The 18,970-nt window shown below is 48.7% G+C and overlaps 1 protein-coding gene across 10 annotated transcripts in view; it reads left to right on the plus strand.

The window, feature by feature from the left end:
* TNK2 (tyrosine kinase non receptor 2) overlaps window positions 1-18,970 on the plus strand; it is a 372,582-nt gene that overhangs the window by 228,262 nt on the left and 125,350 nt on the right. For all 10 annotated transcript variants that reach the window (XM_069212823.1, XM_069212824.1, XM_069212825.1 and 7 more), the window contains 2 exons: window positions 3,413-3,559; window positions 4,398-4,492. In XM_069212823.1, coding sequence (XP_069068924.1) covers window positions 3,413-3,559; window positions 4,398-4,492 — 242 coding nt within the window. The remainder of the gene's footprint in view (window positions 1-3,412; window positions 3,560-4,397; window positions 4,493-18,970) is intronic.

Below are 18,970 nucleotides of genomic sequence, written 5' to 3' on the forward strand. Positions count from 1 at the left end.
AGGGTTCCCCTTAGAGGTAAGATAGTGGCAAAAAGAGATAATACTAATGCTCTATTTTGTGGTAGTGTGGTCGAGCAGTAGGCTTATCAAAGGAGTAGTGTTAAGCATTTGTTGTACATACACACAGGCAATAAATGAGGAACACACACTCAGAGACAAATCCAGGCCAATAGGTTTTGTTATAGAAAAATATCTTTTCTTAGTTTATTTTAAGAACCACAGGTTCAAATTCTACATGTAATATCTCATTTGAAAGGTATTGCAGGTAAGTACTTTAGGAACTTTGAATAATCACAATAGCATATATACTTTTTACATAAAACACAATAAGCTGTTTTAAAAGTGGACACTTAGTGCAATTTTCACAGTTCCTGGGGGAGGTAAAGTATTGTTAGTTCTTGCAGGTAAGTAAACCACCTACGGGGTTCAAATTGGGGTCCAAGGTAGCCCACCGTCAGAGCAACCCCAAAGTCACCCCGGTTCCAGTCTGCCAGCAGGTAAGTACCCGCGTCTTCGGAGGGCAGACCAGGGGGGTTTTGTAGGGCACCGGGGGGGACACAAGTCCACACAAAAAGTACACCCTCAGCAGCGCGGGGGCGGCCAGGTGCAGTGTGCAAACAAGCGTCGGGTTCGCAATGTAAATCAATGGGAGACTAAGGGGTCTCTTCAGCGGTGCAGGCAGGCAAGGGGGGGGCTCCTCAGGGTAGCCACCACCTGGGCAAGGGAGAGGGCCTCCTGTGGGTCACTCCTGCACTGAAGTTCCGATCCTTCAGGTGCTGGGGGCTGCGGGTGCAGGGTCTTTTCCAGCCGTCGGGATTTTAGAGTCAGGCAGTCGCGGTCAGGGGGAGCCTCGGGATTCCCTCTGCAGGCGTCGCTGTGGGGGCTCAGGGGGGACAACTTTGGTTACTCACAGTCTCTGAGTCGCCAGAGGGTCCTCCCTGAGGTGTTGTTTCTCCACCAGTCGAGTCGGGGTCGCTGGGTGCAGTGTTGCAAGGCTCACGCTTCTTGCGGGGATTGCAGGGGTCTTTAAATCTGCTCCTCTGGATACAAAGTTGCAGTCTTTGTTGAACAGGGCCGCTGTTCTCAGGAGTTTCTTGGTCTCTTGGAAGCAGGGCAGTCCTCTGAGGATTCAGAGGTCGCTGGTCCTGGAGAAAGCGTCGTTGGAGCAGGTTTCTTTAGAAGGCAGGAGACAGGCCGGTAGGACTGGGGCCAAAGCAGTTGGTGTCTTCTTTCTTCTTCTGCAGGGGTTTTCAGCTCAGCAGTCTTCTTCTTCGGTAAGTTGCAGGAATCTAAATTCTTAGGTTCAGGGAAGCCCTTAAATACTAAATTTAAGGGCGTGTTTAGGTCTGGGGGGTTAGTAGCCAATGGCTACTAGCCGTGAGGGTGGGTACACCCTCTTTGTGCCTCCTCCCAAAGGGAGGGGGTCACATTCCTATCCCTATTGGGGGAATCCCCCATCTGCAAGATGGAGGATTTCTAAAAGTTAGTCACTTCAGCTCAGGACACCTTAGGGGCTGTCCTGACTGGCCAGTAACTCCTCCTTGTTATTCTCATTATCTCCTCCGGCCTTGCCGCCAAAAGTGGGGCCGTGACCGGAGGGGGCGGGCAACTCCACTAGCTGGAGTGCCCTGCGGTGCTGGAACAAAGGGGGTAAGCCTTTGAGGCTCACCGCCAGGTGTTACAGCTCCTGCCTGGGGGAGGTGATAGCATTTCCACCCAGTGCAGGCTTTGTTACAGGCCACAGAGTGACAAAGGCACTCTCCCCATGTGGCCAGCAACATGTCTCGAGTGTGGCAGGCTGCTAGAACCAGTCAGCCTACACGGGTAGTTGGATTAGGTTTCAGGGGGCACCTCTAAGGTGCCCTCTGGGGTGTATTTTACAATAAAATGTACACTGGCATCAGTGTGCATTTATTGTGCTGAGAAGTTTGGTACCAAACTTCCCAGTTTTCAGTGTAGCCATTATGGTGCTGTGGAGTCCGTGTTTGACAGACTCCCAGACCATATACTCTTATGGCTACCCTGCACTTACAATGTCTAAGGTTTGGCTTAGACACTGTAGGGGCACAGTGCTCATGCACTGGTGCCCTCACCTATGGTATAGTGCACCCTGCCTTAGGGCTGTAAGGCCTACTAGAGGGGTGACTTATCTATACTGCATAGGCAGTGTGAGGTTGGCATGGCACCCAGAGGGGAGTGCCATGTCGACTTACTCGTTTTGTTCTCACCAGCACACACAAGCTGGCAAGCAGTGTGTCTGTGCTGAGTGAGGGGTCCCCAGGGTGGCATAAGATATGCTGCAGCCCTTAGAAACCTTCCCTGGCATTAGGGCCCTTGGTACCAGGGGTGCCAGTTACAAGGGACTTACCTGGATGCCAGGGTGTGCCAATTGTGGAATCAAAAGTACAGGTTAGGGAAAGAACACTGGTGCTGGGGCCTGGTTAGCAGGCCTCAGCACACTTTCAATTCAAAACATAGCATCAGCAAAGGCAAAAAGTCAGGGGGTAACCATGCCAAGGAGGCATTTCCTTACAGTGTCTTTGGGGGTGGCAGGTGTTTTTGTAACGTTCACAGTGGTGTGTTTATTAGAACAAGATATGATCCCACAAATTAGGGCCTTTTGTCTTGTTTGTTGGCTAAAGCAGGGCATAGGATGCAGGGTATAGACATGCAGCCCATATAGTTTGCATGGGTGATCTTGGCCACAATCCTTTGTTTAGTTGCATCTTCCCGCAGGCCACAGCCGTGGCTGCTAGAACGAGCTTCACCCTGAGAACATTGACCAAAGACCTTCCTTCTTGGTTGAAAGTGATGTGACGCCGAACCCGGCAGATGCATTCTTGTGGCTTCAACGAGGACAGCTGGAGAGAGGAGCGCAAGGGGATTTGAGTGCGAGGCTGGAGACTTATGACTGTTCCTAAATCTTCAAACCAGCTACAACCTCTGGGTAGCTCTCAGAAAGAAGGATCTCCAGACTGGGGTACCTCACACCTCTCGTCTCCAAGCACCAAGCCCCACGCCTTTTACATTATCCACTGAATCCCCTCTTCTTTCAGTACAATCATGGAGAGGTGGTGGTGGAGGCTTTTAAACACAAAGGGTCCAGTGGTGAGGCCTGGGGAGAGACCGCTTTTAGAGGTAAGAGGGGAAAAGGAATGTAGACGAGGAACAAAGGTGAATACGCATGTAAACAATCTCTTAGTGACGTCTGTCCAGTTCTGTAAATCATTAACAGAGCTCATTGCATTTATTTGTGTTTATCCAGTAAATTATAGATTGAAATTCTGGTAAGCTGACTTAGCCTTTCCTCCTTCTGAAGTCGATAAAAGGTGGGCTACTACCTGCAGTAATAACTGGCCACAAATCTGGCACATTGTATGTAAAAGTAATTTCTCGTACCATTTCTGTTTAGATTCTCCACAAAATCGACAAGGATGGCGAACGCTTGCCACGGCCTGAGGACTGCCCTCAGGACATTTACAATGTGATGTTGCAGTGCTGGGCCCACAAGCCTGAGGATCGCCCCACGTTCCTAGCCCTGCGTGACTTCTTGGTGGAGGTAAGTGTGGTGTGGCCAGAGGTTGACGGATACAAGACTCCATTTTGTTTGCTATTGGTGGGGAGGGTCCATCTGTTGTTCAGCAGTGTAAGAGTTCATGCTCAGTTTGGCCAGGCAGTACCTTGTGAATTGTTTGCATTGACCTAAGGTGGACTCAACCTGTCCCTGGTTTCCGCTTCGTAATCTTTACCTAGAAGGTGTAAGTAGAGAGGAGTTTGATGTAAGGTACCTGTGGTCCCTTTAGCATGTGGATTCATAGACTCCTGTATAGTACCACCATCCCGCTCCTTGTCTGGTTCTTTCATTTGTGCATTGAGGGCTGAGGTCTGACCGATTTAGAGAGTCAGAGGGGAACACAGGGTTGATGCATCCCTCACCTTATACATTTCTTAAGTCATGATGCGCAGTGTTCAGACCAGTCACAGCAAAGTGCAGTGTTTCCACCTATTGTTGATGGGGAACTTATGTACTGCTCTTTGCAGAGGTGATGCAGATGAGTCTCTCCTGCCTTCCTAGAGTGTGAGGTATGAAATGAGGGACACTAGGTGTCGCCTTTTAAGAGTTACATGGTCAACTCAATTAGGGCAGCTGAAAAAGCAATTAATGGTAACATTACACAGTGATACTTGTCAAATAAATATTTCACTTCCAGGCAGGTATCACTACTGTAGTTTAGTTCAAGCTCATGAGGGAGTATGAAATGTTGAGTTGCACCAGCTGAGGGCCAGTGATGGCATCAGGTGCATGAGTGACGGGAGGCAGTAATGGAGGGGGCAGTTGTTTGCTGATATTTTAGCTCTCCTTCTCAGTTTGATGCTTTGCTCTCTCCCTGTTCCAGGCACAGCCGACAGACATGAGGGCGCTGCAGGACTTTGAGGAGCCTGACAAGCTTCATATCCAGATGGACGACGTCATCACCATCATTGAGGGCAGGTACAGTACTAAAAGGGCCCTTCTGGCCATGCTGGCAGATTGCACTCAAGTGTCAGTTTTTAGTATCATGTCATTTTGGTGTTTCATCACTCCCACTTCTGACACTAGATAGCAGGAAGCCTGAAGCACAACACCGCGAAAGGTTCACTTCACATGCGACTTATTCAGAATTGGCCCGTTTGTTTATCTTCGGAAACTATTCCTTGCGATTTGCCCACTGATGCTGCTCGCTGTTCCCTCCTGCCCCCTCAGGTTCGCCTTCACGTTAGTGAGTTGGAAACACTTCCGCAGCAATAATGAATTCCCTCAAACAGAACACAAGTATCTGGGTATTAGCGAAAACGGTCTGATTCTTATATTACAGATTCCCCATCACCATGGCATGGGGATACCCCCCACCCCCTCCAAGGGTTGTTCCATAGAGGAGCTCACCTCAATCAGTACATTGCAAACCTTCATCACTTCTGAGTCTGCAAATGTGTTTCCCTTCCTTTCTAGTGCCACTAACTGAAAAGGTGCAAAGCAAAAGTTTTTGCAGCTTGCCTGAGGCCATGGTCCCGTTGCTGGCATCAGGGAACCTAGCTCTCTACTCCCTCAAACAGCTGTATTCAATAGCATAGGGTTTACTGTTGCCACCCGTCTCGCTTCGTGATCCTGGGTGAGTGTTTCCCACATTTCTGACTCATCTCTATACTCCAGGTCCTGTAGAGTTAGATGCTCCACCTCTTCCCTTCACACGTACCGCCCCCTTTCTTCCAGTCCCTCTTGAGCTTCACAACAGAAGAGACTTCCTCCGTCCTTTTGGTTTTCCCCGGTTGCACTGTGTTTGTTTCTCTCACGATTAGTAATGCTTTGACATACATTTTGGAGAGGTCTCTTGTTCTAATCTCTCTCTCCTTGGAATGTGCCCCTCCGCTCTTACAGTCATTATGGGTAACAGGTTTTTGCTTCTTGCACTGATCCTGGAGCTGTGGTGCCCTTCACCACCAGTGTTTGACACAACTGCACTGATTGTCCCTCCGACCGCTCTCCCTGACACAGGAGCCTTCCTTCCACACTGTTTGACACAGGTGCACATAGCTGTACCCTCCGTACACTGATGGACATAGACGCATGCAGAGATGTCCTCCTTCCACACACCTCACACAGGTGCACATAGTGGTGGACCCCTCCTATACTCCCCTGACACAGGTGCCTTCCTTCTACACTGTTTGACACAGGTGCACATAGCTGTACCCTCCGTTCACACTGATGGACATAGACGCATACAGAGGTGTCCACCTTCCACATACTTCACACAGGTGCACATAGTGGTGCACCCCTCCTATACTCCCCTGACACAGGTTCACATATAGGTGCCATCTTTCCATACTCCTTGGAACAGGGGCACAAGAAGAGACCTTTGTTCCACAATTCCTGCCACAGGTGCGCTTGGAGGTTCCCTTCTTCTACATTGCCTGACAAAAGTGCACAGAGAGGTACTCCTCGGCCACACTCCCTTACCCAGAATTACATGGAAATATCTCCTTTCACACTGTTGTACAAAGGCAGACCTACAGGTCTCCATCTTTTAGAATCCTTGGCATAGACGCACATGTAGGGACCCTCCTTCCACACTCCCTGGCATGGATGCACAGGTACGGACCCTCTTTCCACACTCCATGAAACAGAGAAACATAGAGCTGCCGTTGTTCCATCCTCCTTGACATAGGGACATATTGGAGTAAATTCCTTTCACTCGTCATGCATGACAGTGCCCACCTTCTACTCCTGATGGAAATAGGATGGATAGAAGCCTCCCGTCAGCTGGACTTCAGTTCCATCTCCCCAATTAAAGTGGTCCTTCCACTTTTTTTTGATGTAGAGACATCTAGAGTTCCACTACTTTACACTGGAATGGGGACAAGTATAGCTGCAACCTGTCCATATATAAAGTCACAGGTCCCATTGTCACTGGATTAGGGGCGCATAGAGGTGGCTTCCTGCCGCTCTACCTGGCATAGAGGTGAACAGATGCCAGCTGGGAATTCGCTTTTTGACCTGCGGGAGAGGCCTTAGATGTGCAACACCGCAGATATTCTTTTATTAAGAAAGTGCACCTCCCTGGATGTCACAGTTGTCCCAACTCTGATAACCAGGGCCTCTGAGTCGAGTGCTGGGCCCTGCTGATGCACATATTTCTCTGTTGCTCCCTCTCCTGTGTACCGTGCTCCGGCAGCGATCTCCAAAGCGCTGAGCCTGGTGGAACGTGTTCAGAAAGGCAGATCCTTACTTCCTGGTGTTTACCTTAGGGCCCGATTTAGATTTCGCCAGACGGATTGCTCAGACAGATAGTCCATCCGCTGAAATCTAAATCCCATAGGACATAATGGCGTTTATATTTCGGCAGACGGGATGTCCGTCAACGTTGTGATGGAGTAACTCACCCCCTAATTAAACATATTATATATTAGTTAATCCTATGAAAATGTCTTGACAACCTACGTGCTCTCTCCTGCTTCTTTAAAGTGGTATTCCTTTGTCTATACAACACGTCTGGACCAATCTGAATAGATGTGCTCCGCTTCCTGCATCCCTGTAGCAGAAGCTCTGAGAAATTCACCCTTCTGTTCCCCTGGCGCAGGATCAGAGAGAGCTGCACCCTTTCCCACCCCCTGCAAGAAGAGCAGACCGCGCTGTGCTCATTTCCTTGTAGGAATTGAACAGAGAGATACGCGCTCCATTCATTCACCCTGAAAAAAGGAACAAAGTGCCCTCCACCCATTCCCCTCACCCTGGAATAGGAACACAGAGGCCTTTTCACTTCCCCTCACCCTCGACTGGTAGCAGACAGACGTACAACCTTCCCCGTTTCCTGGAAACAGAGCAAAATCAATAGTTCTCCTTGCCCTCTTCCATAAATAGAAGAGAGACGTCACATACAAGACCAAATTAACATGTTCATAGCATGTGTTGCTGTAGGTACATGTGCTCTGCATTCTCCTTCCATCTAGTGTTGGGCTTGGATGTTTGCAACTTGTTTTTGCTTAAAGAAAGGTTTTCGGGTCATGGGGTGCACTGTAACTCCACCCTTAGTTGGTAGTGCGCATGGGCACTGACTCCATGTTAGATTGTTTTTTTCCAGCTTTGTGTTCGGACGTGTACAGGCAGTGCTCCGATACTCAACGTGTTCCCTTGTTTTCTTTTACACGCAGTTCAACTCGACACCCAAAAATGAGAAAAACCTTTAGCCGGCTGCACTCGATGACACCCTTCAGAGACTGACACTGGTCTATCTATTCCCTACCGCCAGGGACCTGGGCCCTTTTCAGCCCGCGTGCCCCGTTGACCTTGACGTCTTTGTGGAGAGTGCTTCCAGAGTGATGGAGCGGACGCCCTTACAGTACTGTCCCCGGTGACATATGACGTACCTGTGGTCCGACCGTCACAAGGTCTGTAATCTCTGCCCTCGATACTGATGAGGCAGACAAGTGTTGGGCACATCAGAAGATGCACTCGCATTCCTCTGTTGAGGTGTCCAACATCTTCATACAACGGGCTTCTCTTGACGTATCATGACGGTGTGGATGCTGACTCTTCAGGCGTTCCACCCCACCAACCATTGCCAGTCCAGAGGTGGTCTTCTCCAGCAGCTCAGACCAGGAGGAAGAAGAGGTGGCTCACTCGATCTCCAACAAAGGCAACCCTGGAATGAAGACCTCCGCGAAGGTCTTGAGTGCAGTGGGCGCCGACACACATGCTAAATCTCTGAAGAGGCCCCACACACAGGTAGAGCACTGCTCCTCAGGGGGTTATGCGTCAAGCCCGGTCCTGAAGTCTTCAGAGCTTCTAGATCCTCACCACCATTGGGCTGTGTTCGGCAACAATCAAAGGCGTTGGATGCGACAAAATTTGTGTCCAAGGGCACAGACCTTAGTGACTGTCGACCTTCAAGATTGTGCCGGCATCTCAACTCCATTTGATGCCCAAGGCATCTTCTACTGTGAGGCTGTTACCAATGGCGACAACTCAGTGAAAGACTGGTTCCAACGACTTGGAGCAGCCGATCCTACTAAGACTGCTGAAGAAGTTGGATGCGAGGGTGAAGAGGCTTTATTCATCCCCTTACAGGGAAGATTTTGGCAAAGCCACCTTCTCAGATACCTTTTAAGACTCTGCCTCGGAAGAAGAGGCTGGACTTTCAAGAGGACCCCGCACCAGAGCCTTCTCATGCTCCCAGACCCAAAACACATAGGGACAGGCAACAGTAATGTGAAGTACATGTGACCTCTACACGTTCACCTCCTCCGCCACCACCTCAGTGGCCCTTTTCATCTCCTCCACCGCCTCCACCCACAGTCTCCACAGGGATTCCCATATTCCTGTACGACCCAGACAGGCCCTTCAGCTCTGCCGACACTTGTGACCCATCCTGTACATCAGATGCTGCAGATGAGCCATTGGACTGCTATGACGGTGATCCCCTGGGAGTCCCAGCCCTGGAACATTACTCCATTAGGGCATTTCTGCTAAATGTCACCATGGTGACTAAGAGATGATTCAGTGGCAGCCAGCTTTCAAGAGGTGAACACGTCCGTCCGCCACGAGGAAGACTATTTCCTTGTGAAAACATTGTTCACGTCTGAGCAGACAATCCAGTTCTTCCCATAGTAAAGGGCACGTTAAAATCGTCCCGTCACATTAAAAGAACCACTGAAGGCGAGTGTCACACCAAGGGTTGAAAAGATTTGTATGCGCGATCCTAACGACCCTGCCTACATTAGGGCTCATGTACCACCCATCTTCTTGTTCCTCCACACTGTGTGCAAGTGCTCTTCTGCTGAAGCCACAGGTGATGCTGCTCCGCCCAACAATGAGAGGAAGAAGCCTGATGCTGCGTACAAAAGGTTGGAGGTAGAGGCTCTCACCTACCGGAGGACAGCCAACTCCGGGAGCCTTCTGTCCTGCTCTGACTGCAAACGCGGGAGGAGATACAGGAGTTAGCCAGGCATGCCCCAGGACAATTCAGAGAGAAAGGGGATGAAACCATCTCAGAGAGCAAAATTGTATCCAGTCTTACAATCTACAGAGCTCTCAGTGCTGCGTGCGCGGCTTCCTAAGGATTGAACGCGAGTGTCCTCCTCAAACGCCGCAACTAGCTCTTTATTTCTTCCTGCAAACCGCAGGTCCAACAGCATCTTCTCGACCCGCCTTTCAGTGGGGAACATCTACCTGTGCCACAGGTTGAGATGCCTGAGAAAATTAAGGACACCGACATTGCTAAGTCAATGTGAGCTCTTTAGACCCTGGTTGCCAGAGACTTTTTCTAGAGCAGCCTAGAGGAGACTCGGAGGCCGCCCACTCGGATCCCAACCCTCGTATCAGAGACAGCCTCTTCACCAGGGCTGCCTACAGGCGCAATAATAACAAAGAAAGAGGGGCCCTCAACCTCCAAGCACTGACTTGCCCCGGCAAACACATCCCCCTCACCCGTAGTCACACATCACCTGTTGGGGGTAGACTCCCAGATTCCCTCTCTTGCCAGGAGGGTATCACATCACACTGGTGGGCGCTAGCAGTAGTTCGCCATGGCTGATGGCAAGAACTTCTCACAACCCCTCCCACCATCTCATCCCTCATCCACACTGTAGGCAGGTAACATCTCAACCTTCTAGAGGAAGAGTTACAAGCGCTCATTCACAAGCGGGCGATAGAACCTGTGCCCACTCACCACCGGTGCAAGGAAGTTTACTCTTTACTTTCTCGTTCCCCAGAAGGACGCTCCTTCAGGCCAGTCCTGCCCTCTTAATTATTACATCCTTTTGCAACATTCCTGCATGACAAACCTGCAGGATGTCATCCCCCGTTCCAACAAGGCAAATCTCATGATGATGCTAAACCTCAAGGATGCTTACTTTCACATCCCCATCCACCCTGCTGATCAACAGTACTTACGCTTTCTGTTAAGTGCCCATTTCCAATTCAAAGAACTTCCTTTCGGAGTCACCACTGTTCCAAGGGTTTTCACAAAGTGCCTAGCATTTGCGTCTGACCAATTAAGGAGGCAGGCAGCGTTATTTTCCCCTAACTTGATGATTGGCTGATCAAGAGCACAGGCAAACACAGGGGCCTAGCACACACTTGTTGCTCCACAATCTGGTGTTCACAATAAATGCCACTAAATACCACCTGAAACCCCTCCAGATTCAGCTCTTTCTAGGGTCTGTAGCCAACACAGTCAGAGCCAAAGTCTACCGCAGTCTGCAGAGAGTGTTTGCATTCCAGCAGTTCTTACCTCTTTTTCAGCCCAGTCGTCAACTCATAGTCAGAACTCTCATGTGTCTGCCAGGCGTAATGTCCTCCTGCATTGCCTTGGTAAACCCACGCCAACCTCCATATTAGTTTTTTTGCAAGACTGCCTTTCAGCTCAGTGGTCATGAACGGAGGGTCACTGGGATGGTGTAGTTTGGTAAAGGGCAAAATCTATTGTGGTCTGCAGTGCTGTAATAGCAACAATCTGTTGCAGGGCAGGCCTTTCCTAGAACCCCTTCTGCAAGTCTCCACGGTTGCCTCCTACATTGGCTCTGAATGCCCCTCAACAATATAACCAGACATGGAGCATGAGACCATCATCTTCGGGGGTAGCACATCAACTATCTAAAGCTACTTGACATGCGCCTTGTCTCAAAACCTTCTTTCCACTCATTCGGGGCAAGGTATCATCATCAAAACAGACAACTTGACTGCCTAGTATTATCTCCAAAAACAAGATGGCACTCACTCTCTACATTGTAATCACTAGCACAGCAGACCTGGCATTTGGCACTCCATCACCACATTCACCTTCTGGCGGAGGACCTTCCAGGGTTGAACAGTGACTTGGCAGACCTGCTCAGCAGGATGCATCAACAAGTCCACTAGTGGGTACTTTACGTGGAAGCCCTGCTCCATTACCTCCAACTCTGGGGCACACCTCAAATAGATCAGTGTTCCACGGCCGAAAACACAAAATTTGCAAACTTCGCCTCCAAGTGCCCACAGTCCTTTGGTAATGCATTGTAGGTGAATTGGTAAGGGATCTCTGCCTGCGCTTTTCCAACTCTCCCACCTTTTCCTACCTAGTGCTAGAGATGCATCAAACATCTCAGACAGTGATTCTACAAGGCTCCTCGTGAGCCACTCAGCCCCGGTATTCGCCACTCCTCAAGATGTCAAGACATCTCCTCAAGATGTCCACAAGAAGCTTCCCAACAGGCCAGCTAATCTCATGAGGCGCCAAGTCGGACACCCAGCCCTCCCAACAGCTCAGTCAAGCGATAAGATACCTGAGGTCCTAGAGTTCAGCTACGTGCGCTTTACACGGGATTGCATGGACATATTATGTGAATCCCACAGACCTACCACACAAGCCTAGTGTGAAGCAAAGTAGAAGAGATTTGTCCAGTATTGCATCCAAACACCTGGACCCCCTTAAACCTACTGTCCAGGAAATTATCTGTCGCCTGCGCCATCTACAGCAATCAGGCCTCGCGTACACTTCGATGCGGCTACATGTGGCAGCTATAACCACTTACACGCAAAACAGGGAGCATTCCTCCCTTTTTCGCCTCTATAATTAAGATCTTTGTAGATGGCTTCAAAAGAATCCTCCCTCCGTGAGCACCCCCTGCCCTGTGTACAATCTCAGTTTGGCCCACACCAGACTCATGAGACATCCCTTTGAGCCCACACACTGTTGCTCTTGCCTGTTCCTCTCCTGGAAATAGGTTTTCCTTATGGCCATAGCATCTCAGATGCATTAGTGTGTTGCAGGCCATCAGGCTACAACGACACTTCATTGAGGTCTGCAAGGACAGGTTTGTGCTCAGAACCAACCTAAACTCTTTTTCCCTCAACCAGACTGTGTAGCATAGAGTCATTTCCACCCTAGATGTCAAATGAACCCATGTGCACTACATTGACAGGACCAAACCCTTCTTAAAACTGAACAGTTCTTCATATCCTTTGGCAAACCGTACAAGGGATAGGCTACTTCCAAGGTCAGCATTGCCTGGTGGATAGTGAAATCCAGCCAAGGTTGCTATCACAAAGCCAAAAAATCCCTCCCTAGTACCCACAGGGTGCAGCCTACGTGCAAAAATCAACCGTGGCCTTTAGGCAATATCCCATCAGCTGACAAATGTAAGCCAGTCAATGATGTCTTGCATGACAGTAAGCAATGGTTGGCCAGACAATCCTAAGGACTTTATTTCAGACCCCAGAATCATCCACCGTGTGTAGGGGAGTAGTGCTTTACAGTCTATATAGAGCATGTGTACCCATGGCAACCGTTGCTAAGAATGGAAAATGCTCAACCTTGTAAGCATCTGTTTGTAGCATGTGGGTCTACTTGCCAATCTCTTCCTTATTAACTAACTTCATTTCACTGTACACCTGTACACTGTACTGTGTTCAATCCATACCATTCTCACCTGCTGTGTGGAAAACAATCGAACATGGAGTCAGCGCCCAAGTGCTTTGCCAACTAAGAGTAAAATCAAAGTGCATCCCGTCGTCACTCGAAAAACTTTCTTCGAACAAAAGCAAGTTGCAAATGTCTGAGCCGAACACTAGATGGCAGGCGTATGCAGAGCATGTTAACCTTAAGCACTACACGCTACAAACAGATGCTTACAGGGTAACATTTAATGTTCTCCAATCACTGAACTCTTTGTACTCACTGCTAAAAATCACTGTATTTTAACCACACTGCACCCATCAATCATCAATCAATTTATCTCCTATTTCAAGTCCATCAGACAGAAGACCTCTCCTTATTTAATCCCCATCGTAACGCTCCTTCCTAGGTCCAGTAATGTCTTGTCAGCTCTCTTTTGAAGAAATACCCAAGCTGATAAAACTGATCCAGCAAACCAGTTGTGTTCTAGGCGACAGATCCACAGGCTTCATTGGGGACAATTTACATCTCTGAGTAGATACTTTGTTCCATGGTAAATGCTTTCCTTAACTTGGGAATTTTCCTTTGCCTACTAAAAATTGACCTGATTGCCCCTTTCTGAAAAAAGCGAACCTTGACCGAATCTCTATGCTGACTTCAGGGCTGTCTCCAACGTACTGTGGTTATGGAGATCCACTGAGAAATTTGTCACCAGACTACTCACCTCCTACATATATTTAGAACACGTTGTAGAGGGCTGTCCGTCTTGCACATGCCCCCCCTCTTTTACGGTTTCTGGAAGGCCCAGAATGAGTTAAAAAGAAGAAGTTTGGGGACAGACTAAGGTGATTCAGATGTTGGTCATTGCAGTTGGAAAGTTATATGCCGTGTGTACTTGTACGGCTCGCTATCACTCTTGAGGGTGTCTTGGAGCTCTGCAGGAGTGTGTGTGAGGCTAGCCCGAGGATATACTCAGAGTCAGGTCTCCAGCTTCTTGCAGAACCCAAGAAGAGATGAGTTGCCTGTGATATGTAGTGGGAGGCAGTGCTTGAAATGGAAAAATTAAAGTGCAGGTACTCTGTGCCAGAGTACCTGCTTGTTTCTGAGAAGTGCCGGTACTCTCCAATTAAAAGTATTACGTTTTTCTTGAGATGTGCCTGTACTCTCCCTCTCAAAATAAAAAAGTGCCGGTACTCAGTATTTGACAGTTCCGTCCCATTTAAAGCACTGGTCGGAGGTTGTTCCCAGCTTTAGCAGCGATGTGGGAGAAGGTTCGACCTCCGGTTCTGCGTCTGTGAACGCGCGGGATGTGTGCTAGGAGGAGTCCGGCTGAGCGAAGGTGTCTGGGAGGTTGAGGGACTGATATAAAGCTTGCTTTGTTCGGAAGGTGGGGGTTTTAGCATTAAGGAATCTTTGCTTCGAGGCCCATCTTTGGTTGCTTGTACAGAAGAGAAGCGACTTGCGGATGTACTGGTGACGCGTCAGGTTGTCACCATAAGCCGGTGAACTCTTCTGTGTCAGTAGCAAAGACTGAGGGGTGAGGCAGCCAGGGGGCACAGAATGGCCCAGGGCAGTGGTCTTCAAACTTCTTAAATGCCGCGTCGCCAATGAGAAAAACAAAACATTGCCCCCTCCCCCGAATTTTTCATAATTATTCTGTTAAATTGCCTATGTTTCCATATGTCTATCAATATTTAAACATTGAGCTGAGGAGTCCGGTTACCACTTTCACACACTCCCAGTCAGGATATGCATTACAAAATATGTCCGTGATGGCCCATTACAAAGTGGCCGCCTTTTTCTCAGTTTTTTATCACTTGAAACAAAGCATGATGCTTGTCTTAACCTGAGCCTGCCCCGGGAGGGGGGCCCGCCCCCAGTTTGAAGCCCACTGGCCCAGGGCCAGGTCGTATAGAAGATACAGGAGGTGAGTGGATGCATGGACTTTGTCGCTTCTACGAAATCTCAGCACTGTCCGCTAGGTGGCAACATTTACACACATTTGAATGTGTTGGGATTTCTTTCAGAAGCTGCTCACAACCGTAGAACAAAGGGTCTCTCTGGGTGAGAGCCTGACAAGGTGCACAGCTGGGCACTGCCAGGGCACTCCAAAGGTCAGGGTTGAGAGTTAATGAATACAGTGCAAGTGACGCATGCATACTGATGACCTGGACACTGAGCTATGCAAATATTGCTAAAGGAGGATTTTTATTTGAATGAATTTTACTTCATGGATATCGGAAATTAGTGATTTTGCGTCGCCTGCTTTTAATAGTGCCTTGAAATACCCTCCTGAGCGCTCAGCAAAAGTAAACAAGCATTTGCAATGCAATGGGTCTCGCGTTTGCTCGAGTTAGAGCTATTACCATTGTTAACTCCTAATCGCACTTTTCTTGACTCATAAATTGTAAATTTATAGTAAAACAGTTTCACATAACTAACCGGACTTTTCTTGCCATATAATCTGAAAAGTAAAAGTTTCACCTAAGTGAACCGACGGCCGCCATCAGCGCAAAGCAGACACACTAAGTGAAATAAAAGTTTGCTCGCAGTGAAACCTATCGGCAAATGTGCAATTACCTATGACACAGGATTGATGTCATGGAAAGCGCTGGACTACTGCCCAGCGAGATCGCGCTGCGAAATAAGGAGAAAAAGTAGTCCAGAAACCAGACGTCAAATATCGAGCCTCGTATGTTTTCAGTAGTTGGTCGGTGCGTCCGAGGAGAGCTAAACAGCGGAAAAGGCATGACGTATGCATGCCTTCCACTAATGAAAGCAAGCGGATTTAAAAAGGTAAGCCCACGAACCAATAAAAGTGGCTGACGTGGCACGGGCGTGGTTAGAAGCCCAAAGAGTGATTACAACAGGGGACTGAGCGCCCCTTAAAACTAGATATCACGCACAGAATTATGTAAAGAGCCGCTGAAAGTAATTTTACCATTTGTAAATCCACATGTCTGTTTCTTCCACAAATTGAGCGGTGTTTGAGCTTTTAAGTGACACAGACTGACAACATTTTAAAACAAATACAAAGTAACATTGCTCGATGCATTTTAAAAGGGCAGGTTCAATAAGTGAAACAAATATTTGAGCAGATTTTAAGTGATGATGCTGACGCTCCCATGAGTCTTTGTGGTTGTTTTAAATTCTGACATATCCATGACTCCCTGTAACCTATACACGTCTATGCACTTATCACCTTACAACATCTGGCACAAACCAGTCTTTGTCTGGCTGTACTGAGGGGGTGACGGGGTTTCCTTCCTCTTGTCTCCAGAGCTGAGCTGCCAGGGTGTCCTCATCTTCAGCTACAATCAGGTACAGAAGCCCCATTGCTTTCTGTCTGGCCAGAAAACACACCCATGCATGTAATCATTTCTAGGGCCTGGGCCCCGGGCCCCAAGCGCCCCACAAGCTAGCGCCTATGCCACAGTCAGTGAATGAAAGGTGACGGTGCAGCGTCCATCACATCGAAAGAATGACCAGGGTTCTCCAAAGGGCAGATGTGCTGAAGGCAGTGGTTTGATTCTGGAGGCTGGGTGGCCAGGCTAGAATAAAAGGAGCACGCCTTTTGATCCAATTCGACGCATCTTTAGATAGCATTAAGATTGGGGCCTTCATTGATGCCATGCAAAGATGATTTGAACAAAATCCAAAAATCTCACTTTGGTTCAGCTCTATGGTCTAACTTTCTCACCATGTCTGTGGACAGCCAAGTGTAATTTTTCCACATGGCGCGTTTTCCATGAATGCTTAGCACATACTGTTGAGCAACTGCCCTTAGCAGTCACTCTTTTTTGTGTGAAAAAATACTCTTGATGTTACTGCAGAGCCACAAGCTTTCTGGTGCAATGGCCCCCCCACCCCGTATTATACCTGGAGCCTAATTCTGGACTTGAAGCTCGACCTTAGAACAAGTATTGGATTTTATGTCATTTTATTGTTCATTCCATAATATAAATTTATCCTTGGCACTTCAATAACAAGTATTGCTTTTATAAATTTTGCCTATTTAATGGCATTTATTTCATAGGCCTCGGAGGATAAAAGCTTGGTCAGTCCTGCTTTGAGCCAGCCTGTGAACTGCGTGTTATAACTGGGTCTTAGGAGAAACTTGCTCAGCTGATTTATTGTGTGCTATGGAATGGTATCATTTTTATATAGCGCTTACTACCACAGATGAAGCACTAATGTGGTTTGCGGATTGTTAGCATGCTACTCCTTGGGGGCCCAATGTTAGTAATTTAGTCATGCATAAGGGTTACAGTTTCTCATGCTGTTTCATGCATTTGTAGTATGCATCACATGCACATTTACTGTGCATTTCCTCACATGGAGAGTAAATTGTTGTTTATTTGATTTAGATGGGATGCTTGGCACTACTGGGAAGTTTGCCATTGTTTTGTTTTGTCTTTTATATGTCTATTCATGACAAGGCGCTGAAGCACAGACGTGTACCACAATACTACGTGGGATACTATTGAGTTACAAAATCTGATAGAGACAACTAGCGGCAGGTTCCTTATCTCAGAATTCTTCCCCAGGCATCAGACTGGATCTGAACATTTTTCCTCAGCAGTACCTCTGCACGTCGGTAGAGGGCTTCAAGCGACTCCGCATCAACGTTGTCCCCGGATATGACTTCAGCAGAGTCTATATATTCCCTCCTCTGACGCGATGACGTCAGTTTCTTCTTTTCCATGCAGCAATGCGGATCCGTTATCTCGAGTGCCTCAGTTCCATTTGGCCTTTTCTACCCGACGTCTGGTATTTTGTGTCCTTTCTTCATACATAACAGTGTATATGCCTTCTGTGTTTAAGCCCTGTGGATCCTGTTCCTGGCAGATGTCGGCCACGGATCCTTATTCCGTCTGTTTGTGGTGTCTGGGGTCTCATCATGACGCGGACGACTGCAACACCTGCCATCGTTTGAAGCCAAAGTCCTTGAGGGAGCGGCGTATGAAGCTCCTTGCGACGCGGGTGGGCAAGCCCTCTTCGTGGCAATATCGCAGTTCGTCTTCATCTTCACGGTCCTGAGAACACTCCAGGAGTTGGTCTCAGATGGTTCCGTCGACCTCAGTTGCACCCTCGATGTCTCCACATAGGTCTGCAATGCTCTTCGGCGTCTCCGCCTAGGTGTTCTCCTCCAGTGGATTCTGCACCAGTGTTGACCCCATCTCTTCTACCGTATCCCGGCACCGGGGTGACTATGGACCAGATGCAACATTTTTACACGTCCCTCCATTCTACCTTTGGTCCTTGCCCTCCCTCTGGAGCGCCTTTGGGCCCTATGGAGGTGGTGAGTGTTTTGGCAGGGTCTTCACTGGCGGTTTCCACCTCTGTGCCTGCTCACACTCTCGAATGTGACTCCGGAGTAGGATCGGCATCGGTGCACAGCCTCGTACGACCTCCATCGCCTTCGTCTGATTCTCTTTCCCTAACGCCCCTCACGGCTCCATTGGACCAGTCGACTTCACTTGACGTGCCTACCTTGATCTCTCCGGAGTCGGACACCGCCGCTTTCGAGGCAGCTTCTCCCACTCGATGTCAGTCGACGTTACCACCAATGCAATGAGCGGTGCTGGAGACTTTAAATGAGGATTCTGTGCTTCCGCTTTCTGAACCTCTTGCACATCCTCTTACTCCCCTTATGGGGCCCATTCCTGGTTCATTCTCGGATTGGGTACTTGATTTTGGGGGGTGCTAGTGGTCTAGTCTCCTCGCCAGTGTCTAACCTGCTCTCTTCCCCTGGCTTGGCGACAGAAGCCAGCACTGCCTTCGCAGATGTTTTGAGGCAGGTTTCTGCTGTTTTGGGATTGCATCTTCCTGGTGCAGTTGTCTATTGATCCGTTGTTATTGTTAACTCCGGATCAATCTGATACCAAACCAGTTCTGCCTTTTTGTGAGGCTCTCTTCGACATCCTTCTCGGTGTCTGGCCCAGCCTGTCTCTGGTCCTTCGGTGTATCTTTCTGTTTCTCACAGGCATTGGCTGGCACAGGCAGACCCCTGGTGTCTTCGTCAGCACCCTCCTCCTTAAGGGTTTGTTACTCAAACTGCT

This window comes from Pleurodeles waltl, chromosome 11 (genome assembly GCF_031143425.1).
Source record: "Pleurodeles waltl isolate 20211129_DDA chromosome 11, aPleWal1.hap1.20221129, whole genome shotgun sequence".
Taxonomy (NCBI): domain Eukaryota; kingdom Metazoa; phylum Chordata; class Amphibia; order Caudata; family Salamandridae; genus Pleurodeles; species Pleurodeles waltl.